The sequence below is a fragment of the Vollenhovia emeryi genome, unplaced genomic scaffold (genome assembly GCF_000949405.1).
Source record: "Vollenhovia emeryi isolate VEMERY1.0 unplaced genomic scaffold, V.emery_V1.0 DF939131.1, whole genome shotgun sequence".
Taxonomy (NCBI): Eukaryota; Metazoa; Arthropoda; class Insecta; order Hymenoptera; family Formicidae; genus Vollenhovia; species Vollenhovia emeryi.
Window position 1 is genome coordinate 2,469,100 of NW_011967235.1, and position 17,442 is coordinate 2,486,541.

Consider the following 17,442-nt stretch of genomic DNA (forward strand, 5'->3'; position numbering starts at 1 on the left):
CGTAGCACCCTGTATACACCAATTTATAGAAAGCCGCGTGCACAGTAGAAAAATAATTTTACAGGTCAGATCTATAGTATGTTGATATAAGAACGAGTAGCGAATGCAAAAAGTAAATGATTAAAAATTTTTGTTTTATACATATTGCCTTGTAAGCGAATAGCTGAGATTCTTAGAATGTATATCGAATGCAGGAATGAATGTCGCTGACGCTGTTTGTCGTTTGTTCGCTCGATGTAAACCCATTTTTATGTGTTTGCATTTGGATAAACTAATGTATAACGAATTTTAGTCTGCATCCAACCGAATTCGCTATTACATTAAGTTTTATACATGCATATTTACTTTGTGACTCGCACGGTCAACGTAAAGAAGAACAATGCTAACATGTGCACATGCGCTAATCAGATAATGATCAAGATATTTTGAACGTCAGAATTCATGTGATGCTGATTTATAAAAGCATCTTTTTGCATTAAAAAAATATATGTACATTATATTAACAGTCAAGAATCAAAATTCACGTCTGGATTTTGACTCACGTCGGAAGAATCATCAAATATCATTTTTCGCAAAACCATTACTTTAGTTAATCTCGCACCTCTGGCCGCAATTAGATAGGAAAATTTTACTTTCATTGATAGATAGAATTAATTCTTATTTTATTTTTGTATACAAATGACAAATTCAAATAACAGTAACATTTATTTATGTAACGATACTAGAATGAAACCTATATATATATAGATAATAATTACTTAATGTTACATTCAAATTTTGATGAAAGTACATAGTAAGTTTTACTCTCTTCTAGCATTTTAGTATTCTCTAATGAACTCTTACCTTTTCTTCCTATTTTCTTCTTTTCTTTCACTTTATTACTTATATTTCATTTCGCTTTTCATTGTAATCGTGATTTACATTATGCTATACCTGATCCCAACGTATTCTTATTTGTCATCATTGACAGTTCGTAAACGAAATGATCTCTGTAATTTTTAAATTAAATTGAGATATATATATGAGATATATATAAATATACATAAATAAAGAAAAAAATTACAGCCGACATATCAGCTTTAGTGTTGAGCCGTCTATCCATGCAACACCAGCCTCCAAAATACAACTGGAAAAATCTTGTTTTTACTTTTTTTGGTACCTTGTTTTAGCATGTGATGGTTAAATTTTTTATTTTCTATTCTTTTCACGTTTCCTTTTTCGATGAATATTGTCATTTCTCTTATTGTTTTGTAAAGATATTTAACGTAGACTTGTAAATGATATTTATGAAATCATTTTAATATCTTGTATTTATTACAATTTATCTTTAAATCACCTGTTGTGCTATCATGAAAAAAGATAAAGAGAGATTTCATTGCTTATATTAAATCTGGTAGCCTAAGTAAGTTAAAAAGATTAAATAATCTAAATACCGTGACATAAACGGTAAAAGAAAAAAGAAGATTTATTTTTACTATATAATTAAATGCTTATAACACACATACACGCACGAGCAACACGTCGCGCGAAGTATACTACAAGATAAACAATTGTTATTGTTTTTTAGTACGAACTCTGAACAGTGCCTCGTCAAAATCTATGTGAAACACTTTCCACAAGTCGAGAGACGTTCTACAAGATCTACTTTGTAATTCGTCTATGATATTGTTTACTGTCTGTAATTACACATTCTTCGTTAACATTCGATTCATAGCCGGCTCGTAAAATACTGAAACGACATCGATGTGGGCAAGGTATCGATCGCGATTTCTATAAATCTATGAGTTTAGAATCGTTCGTTGTGTAAAATAAATTTAACGAAATAATATGTACATCACTCGCAAGTGCGGTTAACATACGCCTTAGAAAATTGAGTTCCTCTTAACAAACAGATGGTAATCTGATTAATCATATTAGCAGAAGAGGATTACTCTGCGTTTTTTAAATCTGGCGCTCGACGCATTCGGAAAATGTTAAGTGTAGAAATGGCCTTCTGCCTCGGAATATATAACGCGTAACGATAATGCAGCTCACATTTGTGTTCTTTTTTTGTAGTATCGCGTTTGAGATAGCGCCGAACGAGATTCAGAGCGGCTACATATTCGTAGACGAGCGAGAAGCGTCACGTAGACTTAATATGTACGTGAGAAGCATTAAATGGCACTGCCACTAATTTACGATATCGTAACGATGATTGCGATTGCGATGAGAGAGCAATATCAAGCGTTTAACAACGTCGCGTCGCGACACTGATGCTGTAAGCATCGGGGAAAGGTATATTCTTCGCGCTCACGAAGTTAAGGCTACGCTTCAGTATTTTTCAAAACGATGTAACATAGAACTCCTTATCACAATCTCTTCGTGGCGCCAATATCTTGGAAAGCTAACTTTGGAAGTTTTTGACGCCTCGCAAGATTTGACATTAATCGTACTACGAAAACGTTACAAAAATTATATATATATGGTATTTTCAATTAGTAAAATTATTTTGTGATTATGAATATCGATTTCTTAATGATCTCGCGCAACACGAATGTGTTTTGCTCATCTGTGAGAAGATTTTCTTTCGCGCTAACGCGTTTCTATCGATTGAAGTAAAATGAAATAAGATTCATAGAAGACGACCAATGGCTAATTTTTTATAATGCAAACCGGCAATCAAATTTCAAACAGGATTTGATATTAATAAAGGATTATTGGCATCGTTATTATTAATCAATTTTCAATAATGATAGCTGATTGATCACTACTCCCGTCATATATTTTTTATGGTGGAAAACCGAGACGCTGCATCGAGCCATAACTGTCGTGATTCTCACTCGTTACGCAGACAGTTAACAATATTATACTAATACTTCGCGTCGTGATCAAAAAGATCTTACTTGGATAAAGAAGACGTACATACGTACATATGTTTCGTTCGTACATTTCTTATACATTAAGCAACATCTATTGTCGTAGTATTTGATCTAGATATAACACATTTGTGTATTATGCGTATAAACGATATACTCGTAGAATTGTAGAGGCGTTTCATTGGCCTACTTATGATTAGAGGGTTTTTAGCAGTAGTGGCTACGGTTCATATCTCGCGAAGAGAGGACGAGGGAAATGTCGTCCTTCCGCGATGGACATACATACGTGTGTACTAGACGTATTTAGGTAATAAAATATATGTAGGCTGCTAGAATACATTGTCCATTTTACGTACCGTGAGTTAAGATGATATTGCGCCAGCGTATTTCTCATTTCGGTATCCAATTCACGTGGGAATCAATAGTGATCTCCTTGCGAAAATCGAGCACCGATAATGACGCAACGCGATAGATGAGAAAAATAGATAAAAATAAAAATTTAACAGTCAATTTGAAAATTTTCGAACAAGCGAAAATTCTTTTTTACTACGTACTTGTTCGAGCAATTTCACTTCAATTTACGGTACGTACTTGTAAAATAAAAATTTTTTGTACATGCTTGTACATGAAAAGTCGCGAGGACACAAAGTATGCGTGTATCTCGAGACTATGCAAATGCTAGCTGACTTTAATCGATCTCTTGAAAAGAGAAGGTTGCGCTAATATAAATAATCAAGCTTTTTAGTCGACATTAACCGGCCAATGTTTTAATACAGAAAATTTATTGCGAAAAATATTACCTCAGCCAGGGTCTGAATCTGAACTATAGAGTAGGCAAGTCTTATTTTTCGCAATAAATTTTCTGTATTAAAAAAGTGGCCGGTTAATGTCGACTAAAAAGCTTGATTATTTTTATTTATTACTGGCAACTTAAAGAGATTTCTATGTTTGCGCTAATATATTAACATTAAATAGAAGAGATATTGATGCTAATTATATCTGAAAGAGAGCAGAAGGAAAAAATCATAAAATTACATGTTTTACGGAAGAGAGTTTGGCTTTTCACAGAGTAAAAAAATCGATAATAATTTAATATTGACGTCACGTGTAACATTTTCTTTACGTACATGACTTCGATTTTGCTACGTTATTGAAATATGCAATCTCAGTAGAAAGAGTCATATTTCTAAAGTCGTTAATGCATCTTGCAGGATCAATTCTTCTGATTGCGCCATTGTAACCGACTTGCGAGTGTATAAATTTGAAATAATCTTTTCTATTACGTAGCAGCAGAAAATATATGTACAGTAAGCATAGCAAGTTGAGATCCTATATAAATTATCGTTAAAGCATTCGTTTAGTGATTTCTATATATTGCTTTCTTTATCAGCGATATCTGTCATCATTTTTCCGATTACTTGCTCAATTCATGTCCGATCTCGACAATTTGATGGACGTGCTGATAGATAAGTTATATATATATATATGTATTTAGCATTGATATATTTTTACCGGACACCTTAAATAGACGATTAGAAAAGGATGCGAGACAAGAATTGTAATGTCAAGAAAAAGATATCTGGCATGGCATAAGAATTGCAGCAACGTCGACGATGTCCCGTCGACAATACGTACGGACTGCAGATAAAAATGAAGAAAGCATCCCCGATTGAAATTCCTTCCGTTTTTACCGGAAGTAAAAAAAAAGGCGTATCTCTTTTAGCGGCACCAACGACAGAGCAAAATGTGGACATTTCTAACGATGTAAATGATAGATGAGAGGAATTGGGCGTAAGATACTGCTCGCTTCTTTCAGCGAATTAATATGTATGTCCTATTTTACTTGATCATCAAATGTAGTAGAAATATTCAATATAAACTGTCTCGATAGCGAAATATGATGACACCGTTTTCTGTTCTTTTAAAGCATCTAAGTAATTTCATCTATCTCCATCATTGAAATCTTATTTAAATAATCACGTGAAGTCCTCGCGGAAATTTGGAAGAAACTTTTAGGGTACGCCTTGTGTGCATCGAAGAGATTCACAAATAGAGCGCCGAGATATCGTCTGCGGCTTGATAAATAATTATCACTCTCATAGCTTGTTTTTCTCATTCGTTTCGGATTGAACTCTATGATTATTCTGTCTTTGTCTTATAAGTGCCGGACAGATTTGTGGTTTGAGATAATATTAAGAAATATTTATATTGTAAATATACGATACACGGGTCCGTGTTGCAGCTCGATCGCGATTACAAGGGACACGACATTTCTCTCGAAGCACAGTAGAAGATAACGGAGATTCGGCGACATCGCGAAATTCGATCGCGCCGAGTATATTTTTCGAGGGATGACAAGTTTTCAGAGATTTAACGAAATTTAAACCCCTCCCCCCACCCCCGCCCCCGCCCCTCCCCGCCCCGCTTCGAAAAGTCGAGTCCTTGTCGTGGTACGATCCTGCGATCCATCGTAGTAGTTGACCGATCACTCTTGTCGAAATATAATATGCAAATTTTTAATATTAAGACCAGTCCGCAGCTCTGTGGAGACGTCGAGCGCTATGCAGGGAATTACAAAGCCCGATATCTGCCGAAACATTGATCAGCGTGTTTACTAATGCGCAAATGAATCTTAAGGAGGGCGGCCTCTAAAGTCACCACATCGCTGCGCTGTTCTGCATAAATATATAAAAATACGCGTTGATTGTGTAAAAATTGATCACGTCGTTGATTGGTAACTTTGATGTCAGAGTAGCGCGTTGTCTCGAGAGCCTCCCTCGTTTGGGAGACAACCCAAGATTTCTAATTTACTTGAAGTACATTTCGAGATGAGAAAGAGTGTTAAAAAAAAAGTGTTGCTAATTAACATCGCGCGTATACATCGGGCTTCTAATGACGTTTGCGAATTTAGGCACTGTAGAACCCTTAACATTCGTGTGCCACGTAGGATAGGTCTAACATTCGACAGGTCCGATCGCGAGATGGAAGAGGAGTAATTTTGATACGAAAGCCTTGGCTTTACTTATAATCCGCTATTGGCATTGATTTGAGATTGTCAGGCAACGATTCGCGCATCCGATACTACAATTATCGTCTCGCACGTGCGAGCGGCGGATAAAACTGTTAGGCCTATCTTGCTCTCGATCAACATTGTCATTTGAGATATATTCGTCATGATCATCGTATAATATATCAGGTTTACTCTTCAGGTCATCGAGTAGGGCGTAGAGTTTTTCAACTTCTAGGTGTTAAAGGAATATTTTATAAGCTACAAGAATATATGCATATTATATGTATATGCAGACACGTATATATTATATCACGTAAGGGCATTATGCGTGTGTAATATATACTATAAATAAATATATATATATCCAAATGTACAATTTTACATCGTCGTGGATGTATTGTTACAGATTAATTGCGTAAAGGTGGCCTCGTCGCGTTCTAACTGAAAGAACGAGGCCACTGTCGCTTGCTCTTTTACGGAACACGCGTAAGAGCATATATATATAAATATATATAAATATATATAATTATACATAAATATATATATAAAATTTGTCATTATATTCCCGCTAAGGTACTTACTATTATGGCTATTACAGCATGGTAATCGTGAATGTTGTGGAGTGGATCTATTTATGAATCCGTCGATCGTTAATGTAATCAAACGTGTTCTGCGTGACTTTTAATAGAACACTTTAAAATTGATCACGCCCCGCATCTTTTCTTCCTTGCCCGTCTTGACGTCATCCGGACAATATTTCGATGCAACGCATCCTCTTAATAACAGAATAACAAAGGAAGTAATAAAAGAGAGTAAAGATAATAAAGATAATAATGAAGGCAGTTTGCTTTCCTTACATGCAACCATTTCACGCAGCTTTGCTTGGTGTATCTTCCATTTTTATTGCAAAGTAAATTTGTCGTAGACTTAATTTTTTCGACATGAAATAATTACGGAACAGTTTTATTGGTAGAAGATTCCATTTTGTCGTTTGCATAAAATATTAGAAAATACGCACGTTATATATAAAAAATAAAATATAAGCACCTTCGTTGAAAAATATAGGCGCGGCTCTCCATGAAATGGTTTCACAGAGCACGAAGCAACCGTAGCAGTCGTGGCCGAGTGGTTAAGGCGTCTGACTAGAAATCAGATTCCCTCTGGGAGCGTAGGTTCGAGTCCTACCGACTGCGAAAGGTGGTTTAATTTTTTTTTACTATCTAACAGATATATAGTCAACAACTATCGCATGGATATTAAATAGTCAATGATTATTTAACGTATTCATATTTTTAGAATAATTTAGAAGTGTATTAGGGCGGTACATAAATTGCAATGCGATAATACAAGTCTATTTCGTAATCGATATCGCAATGCTGAAAAGATATTTGTATTACGAACGCGATTTCAATCACGATTGCGTCAATATGTCGTGTTTGCTGTGTCAATTATCGACATTTTTTTTCCAAATCGAGATAATTTATATCTATGTCGATAACAGTGGAATAGAAGATGTAGAAAATTTCAAGTAAACGGTAATCAATCATAAGTAGACGAATGAATTATAAAGAAGCAATACGTATGAGCTTCAATTATTCAAAATAGGACGATTTGTAGATACAAGATTGGAATATATTGCCTGCAATTATAGATAAAATCAGTAGACAGATGATTTAGCATCGTATCCCCCGACATAACACCCCGTGATGTCCTTACGTAAAGCAATTTCTCTCGTGCGATCAATTTCATGATAATAGATCAATAACTTCTCGACCTCGGGCGTATCACTCGAGTGCACGCGTACCTAGGAGTAAAAGCATTATCTATTCGTTCCCATTCGACGTGTTTAATCACGCAAACAAGAAAATAACAGCGACGAAAAGATGAAGATTGCAGGTGCCATCTCGTATTTTTTCGCCGTGACGAATGTCGCTCGTTCATATTTTTATCGAGAAGTTTATATTGACCAAGCGATCCAGGATATCTTACAATCGATTGGTCGTCAGGATATAATTATTAGGATTCAGAGATACGATATCTATGACGGAGCCCAACGTCTCCTTGACGTCGTCGCCCGGAATGTGGCAACGACGTGGCCGTCGCAGATCCTCGGAGGAAGAATAGGATTCGGCTTTCAACCAGGAGACTTGGCTTCCTCCCGCACTCTGCTGATTTACATTTATGCGTCGAACGATGATGTCAACGACGCGGAACTGCTTGCCATGCTGAACGACACAAACTTGATATCCCATCCCAAGCACAGGCCGAAGCTCCTGTTAATAATCGGCTCGAACACAGGTACGTTGGACGGACGGCGCCAACTCAAGTACCTGTGGGATCGAAGGCTCTTCGACGTGATTATCCTAGAAGTGTCCTTTCACCCGCAATACTCGGAACCGATTTTCGTGGCTGTACATCGCTTCAATGGATTCAACGGGGATTACTCGAGAGTGACCGTATACGAGGACGAGACCAACTGGTACCCGAACAAGCTACGGGACATGCACGGCGGTACGTTCAAGGTGATGTTTAAGGAAGTGCGTCCTTACGGCACTTTGGAAAATGGCACGGTAGGCGGTCTGGCCAAGCTGTTCATGAACGCGCTATCGGACGCCGTAAACGGTACGGTGGTGCACACGAGCGACTTGCAGGAAAGCGACATGAGGTACAACGCCGAAGGACTCGTGTACGAGAACGAGTACAGCACGCAATACGAGCACACTGTCGCTATCGGCGACGACAGGATCTGCGCGCTGGTTCCGACGATGCCGGCGGCAAGGGTGCTGGTTGATTTCTGGCGGATCATCATCACGATCCTGCTCGGTTTCCTACTGGCGGCGGTGGTGTGGTGCGCCTCGCTGATCATGAGCATCAGCGAGCGAGTTCGCGATCCTCTGAACACAATCAGTCTGATCCTCGGCATGGCGCCGCTTCACGGACCCCGCAGCCCCGTGGAGAAGGTCCTGTTCGTCGCCGTGGTGATGACCGTGGCGGAGTACACGATTATTTTTCAGGCGGAACTGCTCGAGTTCGTGGTGGAGTTCGCGGTCAGCACGCGCGTGTCCACTTTCCAGGATCTGTACAAGACGGGGCTGAAAGTGGTGGTCTCGCCAGTTGTGTACGACGAGCTCGCGACTACCGAGGGACTGTCCCCCGAGTTCATGAAGAGATTCATCAGCTCGGCCGAGTTCGCGATCCAAGATAAAGACGGCACGGTGGATACCTCGAAGGCATATTTTACCACCGAGATTGACGGTAAATTGGCGGAGACTAACAATAAGTTGAAACGTAAAGGTAGACGGCTCTTCAAGCTATCCGATCTGTGCATTTTATCGCATTATCGCGTGCACAATCTCAACGTGAGGTCACCTTTCAAAACTGAAGTTGACAACGTGCTGCTATCTTTAGTGGAGTCTGGATTTTCCGGGAAGTATGTCGATGATTTCTGGAAAGACGACAAATCTGGACGCAAGCACGAAAACGGAATGACTCTTCGCGATCATTCCGTGTACGTTGCATTTTTCGTTATTATCGTGGGCCATAGCGTATCGTTCATTGTATTCCTAGGAGAGGTAATAGCAGATCGAGTTTTGAAACGCAAACGTTTCTCTCTTTCTTTCAGTTATTGCAAATCGACAAAAGTGTCGAAACAATCGAAAATTAACACTAAGAATACAAAATAGCATACAATTAATTTTATATGATTTAATATATAACTACTTAAAATGTTTTGTCAATTCTTGGGCGTTTTGAAAGGAATATAAGAATGTGCAAACTGCTGCAGTAGAAAAAGTGGAGGTCAGAGCTTCTTAGAATTCAATGGCATGAAAAGGTGAACGCACGACTCATCTAGGAAGCTTTTCGGAGTTTCGACTTAAGCTGTAAAACTAACAATAAGTATTATTGCTATGCGGCGTGACTTTTCGAAATTTCTCTCGCATCGCGACTCGTTACATGAAATATCGAACAATTACCGAGAAGACATGTGTATCTAATTGTAAGATCCTAAATAAGTGAGTTATTTCTTGACTCTGTACCTTGATTTTATACCTTAACGCATTCTACTGTTTATAACTGCATTACACGAACTAGATAAATAGGCCGGTATATTCATAGTTAGACTTTATATTCAAGCCGTCTTAAGTTTATCTTTAGATGTTGCATAGAACATTTCATTGGCTACAGAGTATTTAAAGATGATCTTTAGACGATCTTAAATATAAGATCTATCTATGAATGAACCGACCCTAAGTTTAATATAATAGTTATAATATACCACAAGATTAAATTATACTATCATAGTACAATTAAATAATTAAATTAATGCTTCAAAATTGTTTTAGCTTTTAAAAATGAACTCAAACCTGTATTAAAAAATTAAGATTATTAGTAAGATTAAAAAATATATACTTATACACATAAGAAAATATTATTTATAGATGCCTAATCTATAAATGGTATGTGTTTCACATAAATAGGATATATGAAGCTTTTTAGTTTAATCACGATAACGCGTTCAAAAATAAACTGATCAAATGATCTTATTGTTAGATTATAACTGCTTTATTCGTTTGACTAAAAGAGAGGAGTTCCGCTTGTCGAATATTATCTCATGAAGGATGTATATAGAACGTGCTAGTGACGCAAGTATAACAAATATGAGTACGAGTACACGACCGTGGACGTTGCGCTTCATTCGGCCAATAAAATCTTGCAAAACAATTTACAATTTGCATTTCGCTTAAGATTTGACACCAATAACGCAGCAGAAATACGCCCGGCAACTGGCACGGCGTCAGCGATATCATACGATAAGCACATTTGGGTTTTTTTTGTATTGTAAAATGTTATTGTGACCTTGCGAAGAAGTCTATTTTCAACATGTAATCAACGGACGTTCTTGTGAGATTGAAGTAAGAAATTGGCAAAAGTCAAAGAACAAGTTATAAAGATAATAATATCTGAAATGGATAACAATGAGATAAACCGTCATTGAAAAAGAACTCTTTTAAAAATGCAAAGCGATAAAGTTGCCACACAAAGATAACTTAAAGTAAAGGAATTATGTATTGAGACGATTACCATAATTCCTACGATTATAATTTGCACAAACGGTGAGTTATTCTACGTTAATTGCTATGACTCAGCAAATTGTCTCGAAAATTATTGGGCAGTGAGTCATTAGCGAAATAAAACATCACATAAACGTCCGTGGCCTCTGCAGATACATCTCCCTTAAAGTCGGTAGCGACGATTGTTGGCTTCGCGCCCGTACAGTGAAAGATTTGTAATCGCGCGAACATGAATATGTTTGCCACGGGCGATATCGCGGCGTATCACGAGATTGCTGTTGTCATTTAAATTATCCGATAGCGCGTATCACGTGTTACGTATCGCTACCATCGTTGAAACGTGCGTGCCGCACGTGGATTTCTTTATCGTTGTCACGATATTTGTCGGTGGCTTTGGCAGTGACAACCGCGGCTACTATTTATATGCCGCCAAAAATATGCACCATGCATATCTTGCGCGGCTTTATAAAAAGTTCAAAGTCGTAAGAGAACATTCTCGAGAATTCAGAGATCTTTCGAAAAGATGCCCCACGTATTAAAGCAGCTAATGTATGCGACTTAGAAAATTTTTATCTTTTTCTACCTCGATTACACTTCTATTTACAGTATTTTGATCTTATTTTTGCTTCTATCTGACACATGGCTGGTAAAATGGAAACACATCAATGGTCTTTCTTGCCAAATTTTCTTTTGGATATTCAGTGTCAAGAGAGACGCAAGATCGCTTCTCTTTACACAAACTAAAAATATCTACGTTTATCGAGAAGAAAACGATTACTTTATTAAAATCTCAATTATCTTTTTTCTTCACTTGTATGACAACTGGAATGTTTGTAATACACGAGATTCATACAATAATAAATTTAAGAAAAATGACTTTCCCTTTCGAAATGGTGTTTAATTTCGAAACACGTAAGATATTTATTGAACTGATATCGGCAATCGCTTTATATAATTGTTATGTGTACAGTAAAAACGACATGTTGAAATACTCGACGCTCGGAGTGACGCACAAACTGTGCAAAGTGGGGTGTCTATTGTGGAGGGAGAGCCATTGGTCCGACACGCGTGCGCATCCCCGTATCTTTTTACCCCCGCCGACTTACTTTCCTCTCTATATATGTATGACGTATAGAAGTTGCAATCTATTGCTTTCGTGATTTCGCCTGCATTCGCAGTACTCGAGTAGAAATTCTTGGACCACTTTGGATCACGTTGGATCACCGTTGACCCACGTTGTTGAGTTCAGGTACGATCAATGATCACATGGATCGCACACAAGTCTTTCCTGTTTATTAAGTATTGCTGTCTCCAGCAAAATTATTTGCAGTTTGAAATTCATGACAGGAAAGTTATTTAGTGTGTATGAAATATACTATTTTGCTTTTCTCTTTGTTTATTATTAGTTGTTAACTTTTTCAGTCAAACAGTTGCAATTAGCGATTTAGAACAATTAAAACTGCAGTAAAAGAAAGACCTTTTGATATGGAATGTTCCGTTAATGACACTGCCGATGCAGTGTAAAATTATTATTTCTCAGTAAAACAAGTTCGTGTGGTAGAGTCATTTTTAAATTTTCTCTGTTTTATGATTATTAACAAAGTAATACAAAGTCCTATTTCTTGTTAATTATTTGCCGATTTTTCTCTAATAATTGTTATCAGTATTTGTTCGCAGATCAATAATTCGCGGATTTGGCAATTAATGACACTGTAAATTTTGCCTGTAAAGGAGTATTTCCATGTAGAAGAAGGAAAAATAAATACAAAAGTTCTATAGTTTATATCTGCAAAATAAGACCGGAGTGACCTAGAGACAACATGCAAGAACAATATTGTGTAACTGGAACTAAGATTAAAAGTCTAGAAAAAAAGATAGGTTTAAATAAAAGTTTATAAATGCAAATACAGCTGTAGAATGATAAGTAGAGCAGTATTGCGTGTAGTAATAGATGCCGGATCGAATAGATGCCAATACACATGCCAATACAAGAATTTACAATTCTGTAAAGCCAATTAAAAGATATCCTTATATAAAAAATGTCGGTAAAACAGAGGGACTCCAGCATCCCCTTAAGAGGGAAACCTGGTTTATGACGCTCAAGAAAGATGAATCTTTAGGACTTTTTTTCTGAACAAACTATAAAGCCAATCTTTCTAAAACTTTTAGGGTACCTTATTATACTATATTTAAATTATACAAAATGATTTTGTATTTATTAATATATAGTATATATTAATAAATAATGACATTAATAATGAATAATTCAGGGATCATGGTCGTGTTACATAGCCGATGTCGCAAATTGGCAAACAATGTGGAGCCCTAATTCTTGTCTGTAACCAAAAGACCAAAAACATTTTTAATTTTCATATAATTTTATAGTCGATAAACTACAAAAATTAGAAAAATATATAAAATTCTAGACATTTTAAAAACTTAAAAAAGTAGCGATTTTGACCAAAGAATTTCAACTTATTTATGCCAAAAAAATTGTTTCAACTCATTTTTTAAATAATATTTTAGTTCATTTTTTTAAGGATAGTTGGTAATTATTTAACCAAGAAACCCAGGAAGAAGTCGATCGGTCGAATAGTTTTCTTTCTATCTTGCCCGCCAGTTTGAAAAGGTCATTTCGAGAAAATCGTATTTAAAGTTTGAGATACAAAAAGTAACAGTTATTGATAACTTACAGCATTTCAAAGCTAATCCGCTCTCCCGGGCCCATGTAACAAGCTTTCCGTCACCCCAAAACTTGCTTTTTGTATTTTCTCCGGTTTACGAGCTGTACGAACTCCTTTTGTGCTGTTTTGAAACATACATACGATGTTTCGACAAACATCTGCTGGGCATGACAATACCATACAAAGAGAAGGTGGAGTACAATGTGTGCTTATACCACTGCGCGGTCCTACACCTTTTCGACGAGTTCTTGTTCTCCAAGCTATAACTAGAGAAATATTTCGAATTTCGCTCTACAACTTTACAAGAATATTCTCTGGCAGTGCTACTATCGATTAAAGGAAAACAATTGAAATTTTTTACCCTCTAAATTAGGTCCTCCCCCTTAAAACGTCGCATTTGAATCAGTATATTTTAATTACATCAGTATATTTCACTTACTTTATGCATAATGCGTTTTAAGCTGCTAATAATAATTATTAAACATTAATTAGCAACCAATATAACGAACTGAGCTCTTCGAGATTTGTTCTGCATGCGAGGTCAAGCGCGTACGGAAATACTACTTGCACGTAGTAATCACATGCACTTATCGGCCACCGGAAAATTACTCGTCAGACGCCTATCATTAAACGCGCAGACATTTATAACTTGGATTATCATATGGACTACTCCATTTACACCATGGCGTTATTCTTCAATGAACAAATTTGATAAGCTTGAGATAAATTTTTTTTCTAGTGAATACGTCAAAGCATTTTAGTAATTTTCAGTTATAAACGATCAAAAGAGAAGAGTTTTCTACGAACTTTAGAGAATCAATGAATAGTTAATTTTCTTGTAATTAATTTCATATAAAATTTAATTTATTTTCAAATTTAATTTAAACAGCAATTTAATGTTTAATTAATTAATTTAAGCTAGAAAGGTACATGATTAGTGTTCGGTTACCAAACAGTTGTATCGGATATTTCCTCTCGAAGAATTTGCACATATATTTGATTTGTAAATAGCTGTACTTATTTTGACTTAAATAAGCAGGTATTTTCTTTGCCTCCTATTAAAATTTTGGTTTGAGCGAGCAAATACAAATATCGGGCCATCACCTTCTCGCGTGAGCGCATTTTTTGGAATCGAAATTTCTTAAATTTCGCACGATTCTCTGGAAATCGACAGATACTTACAAATACGATTAAAACTTCTTTATCCTATACATTCCTATCACTAGACTTTGTTTAATTACAAGAAAAATTTGTCGATGCAGGAATAGCTGCTTTAAACTATTTATTCTGACAAGAATAATGATAGACTTACAAGCTTGTTAGAAAAACTCATGATAAGAATGTACAAAATACGTATCTTGAAACATGATCATGATTACTGATATGATAAGTCGAATGATTAAATTTTCTGTATGATTGTTATTTCTTTATAGGTACAGGAAGTTCCAGCAAAGGCTCTACTATGGCGGAATCTTTAGAGCAAATGGCAAAATCTGACACTATAAGACTGCGCGATCGTTATATCGGGTAAGCGACACTTACAATTGGTATAAAATACGAGGCGTTCTTGGCTCTGCATTTTAAACAGAAAAAGTGTGTCGATAAAAAAAGATGAATGTCGCGACGATTATTTTTTTATTCTAGGCAATCGTGCAAGCTGTTTTATAAATCGAATCCGTTAAAAATCGTGAGAGCAGAGGGACAATACATGTACGATGAGAAGAGTAATAGATACCTGGACTGCATAAATAACGTTGCGCACGGTACGTACTTTTTCGTTCTTAAAAGTTCGATAATTGTTAAGCCTCACTGATCTTTGTAGTGGGGAATAATAATTGCGGTTTGTGTAACATAGCTCTTAATCGACATGACTTAACTCCCTTGCAGTTGGCCACTGTCATCCGGACGTCGTGCGAGCTGGACAAGAACAAATGGCCTTGTTATCCACGAACAATCGTTTCCTTCATGACAACCTGGTGATATGCGCGAGTCGACTGGCATCACTTCTGCCAGAACCGCTGTCCGTTTGCTTCCTAGTGAACTCCGGGAGCGAAGCTAATGATCTTGCTCTTCGTCTCGCTCAGACGCACACGAAGAACAAGGATGTTATTACACTGGACCAGTAAGTTCTCCATCCAAGAGATCAGAATTAATGTTCTATGTGTGCGATATTTCTATAGCATTTCTATTATTGAGTTTCACGCGCTATATCACGAAAGTTCCGTCGATTAACGAGACGAATATGGAATGAACTTCTATTATTCCGTTCCTACTCGGAGCTTCTCAACGTAAGCAATGCCGCATGTGTATCTCGCTCAAAATATGTTGGATATTTCAGGCTGCGAACAAACACGATGAGAAAATTCACTGCCGAAATTAATCAGACCGATTTGTCTTTTGCTTGTTTGCAGCGTCTTACTGCTCTAAATCGGCAGGCGTCGCGTTTGGCCATCGAGATTGAGCATGCCGACAGTTCCGGACAAATCGGATGTGGATATCCGATTCTGTTCAACACGGCGGAAAATAGAATTCGCCGCCATAAAGATCTTGTCGCTGTTTTAGGTGGTGTAAGTCTCATGACCGACCCTACCTGCCAAAACGTATGACACACAATCTATATTTATTTTCTCCTTCTATCGGTGAGGACGATGTCGCTGAATACTGGACTTATCCGAGATAGGGAGAAAGAAAGAGAGTGACAAGTCGCTAGACGATGGTTCAAATGAAAATGTAATGTAAAATATAAAGACAAAACGATGTTACATCTAGCACATAAGCGACTTTGTTAAAGTTGCGTGCCAATTCTAAAATTATACAAAGTTGCGCAAAACATTGAAGTAATAATGTGCTTTTTACTGACATGTTACACAGAACTAGAAAACTGATAACGATAACGTACAACGATAACGATAACGCACTTGTGCTCTAATTATTTAAAGCAGCTTGTGGACTTGCCGTTTTGTCTTTCTATCGACGCTGACAGCTCAGGGCAGCTCGAACCCGCATGAATTAATAATTACGTTTTTACTCGAGTTTATGAATGAGTAGCCCTCAGCAACTACACGGACACGTGCGAATATGCGTAGCCATGGCATGGTCATTGAGCGTCTTCGGCAACAATGGGAAAAAGCTAAAAAAAAAGTTACATTTTCAGGGGGACTGCTTTTACTTAATAAAATAATTCTCTTAAAGAGCTACATTGTAGTCTTTGCAGTGCTTCGAAGAATTTAGATGAATGCAATGGACAGAGGCGGCATTTTTGTTCACGTTTATCTTTCTGCTTTTAGCGCTTATCACGGACATTTGACCACGATAATCGATATCTCGCCGTACAAATTCAACAAGCCCAACGGTACCGGCAAGAAGGATTGGGTGCACGTGGTAAAGTATTCCAAGTCTCTTTCATAAATAATTATTAACCAACGATATAAAATTGTCTATTTATTGCACATGAATTATTTTACTTTTTTTAAATCATCAAGATTGGCACAAAGAATAAGATGCCTTATAATTAAAAACAAAATTTGAAAAATATATCCGATGACACATTCGAGGATTAATTTTGTGACCAAAAGTTTTTTAACAAAAACGTTTTCTTGTTATATAGATCATTTCTTTACAGTTAAAGTATAATGTTGGTAAATATATCGATGAAGGGAGCCAGCCCCGATAACCTTGACCTTGACATATGTTGTCAAGGTCGCCCTCCTGAGTGACCTTGAAGAGGTTTTAGCCGTCGCTCGTAGTTCGTTAAAAAGTTATATGCATACAAAGTTGATTAAATAAAGCATAATTTTATTATACGAATCATATACATGTTT

The 17,442-nt window shown here is 36.8% G+C and overlaps 2 protein-coding genes and 1 non-coding gene across 3 annotated transcripts in view; all 3 read left to right on the forward strand.

Annotated features, from left to right (window-relative positions):
• Positions 1-6,956: 6,956 nt before the first annotated feature.
• On the forward strand, positions 6,957-9,743 carry LOC105568180. Its single transcript, XM_012023631.1, has one exon. The coding sequence runs from the start codon at positions 7,749-7,751 to the stop codon at positions 9,546-9,548; it is 1,800 nt and encodes a 599-aa protein (XP_011879021.1). The 5' UTR covers positions 6,957-7,748; the 3' UTR covers positions 9,549-9,743.
• Trnas-aga lies at positions 6,977-7,058 on the forward strand. The gene has a single exon. It is a non-coding gene; the product is annotated as a tRNA-Ser (tRNA).
• A 2,312-nt stretch (positions 9,744-12,055) lies between the features above and the next one.
• LOC105568181 (alanine--glyoxylate aminotransferase 2-like) overlaps positions 12,056-17,442 on the forward strand; it is a 7,596-nt gene continuing 2,209 nt past the window's right edge. The window contains exons 1-5 of the mRNA XM_012023632.1: positions 12,056-12,186; positions 15,055-15,148; positions 15,266-15,384; positions 15,509-15,743; positions 16,909-17,002. Of these exons, the coding sequence (XP_011879022.1) occupies positions 15,084-15,148; positions 15,266-15,384; positions 15,509-15,743; positions 16,909-17,002 (513 nt within the window). The 5' untranslated portion in view covers positions 12,056-12,186; positions 15,055-15,083. The remainder of the gene's footprint in view (positions 12,187-15,054; positions 15,149-15,265; positions 15,385-15,508; positions 15,744-16,908; positions 17,003-17,442) is intronic.

Bases quoted from the DNA above. Each gene is read 5' to 3' on its own strand.
- LOC105568180 (XM_012023631.1), top strand. From the start codon at position 7,749: ATGAAGATTGCAGGTGCCATCTCGTATTTTTTCGCCGTGACGAATGTC.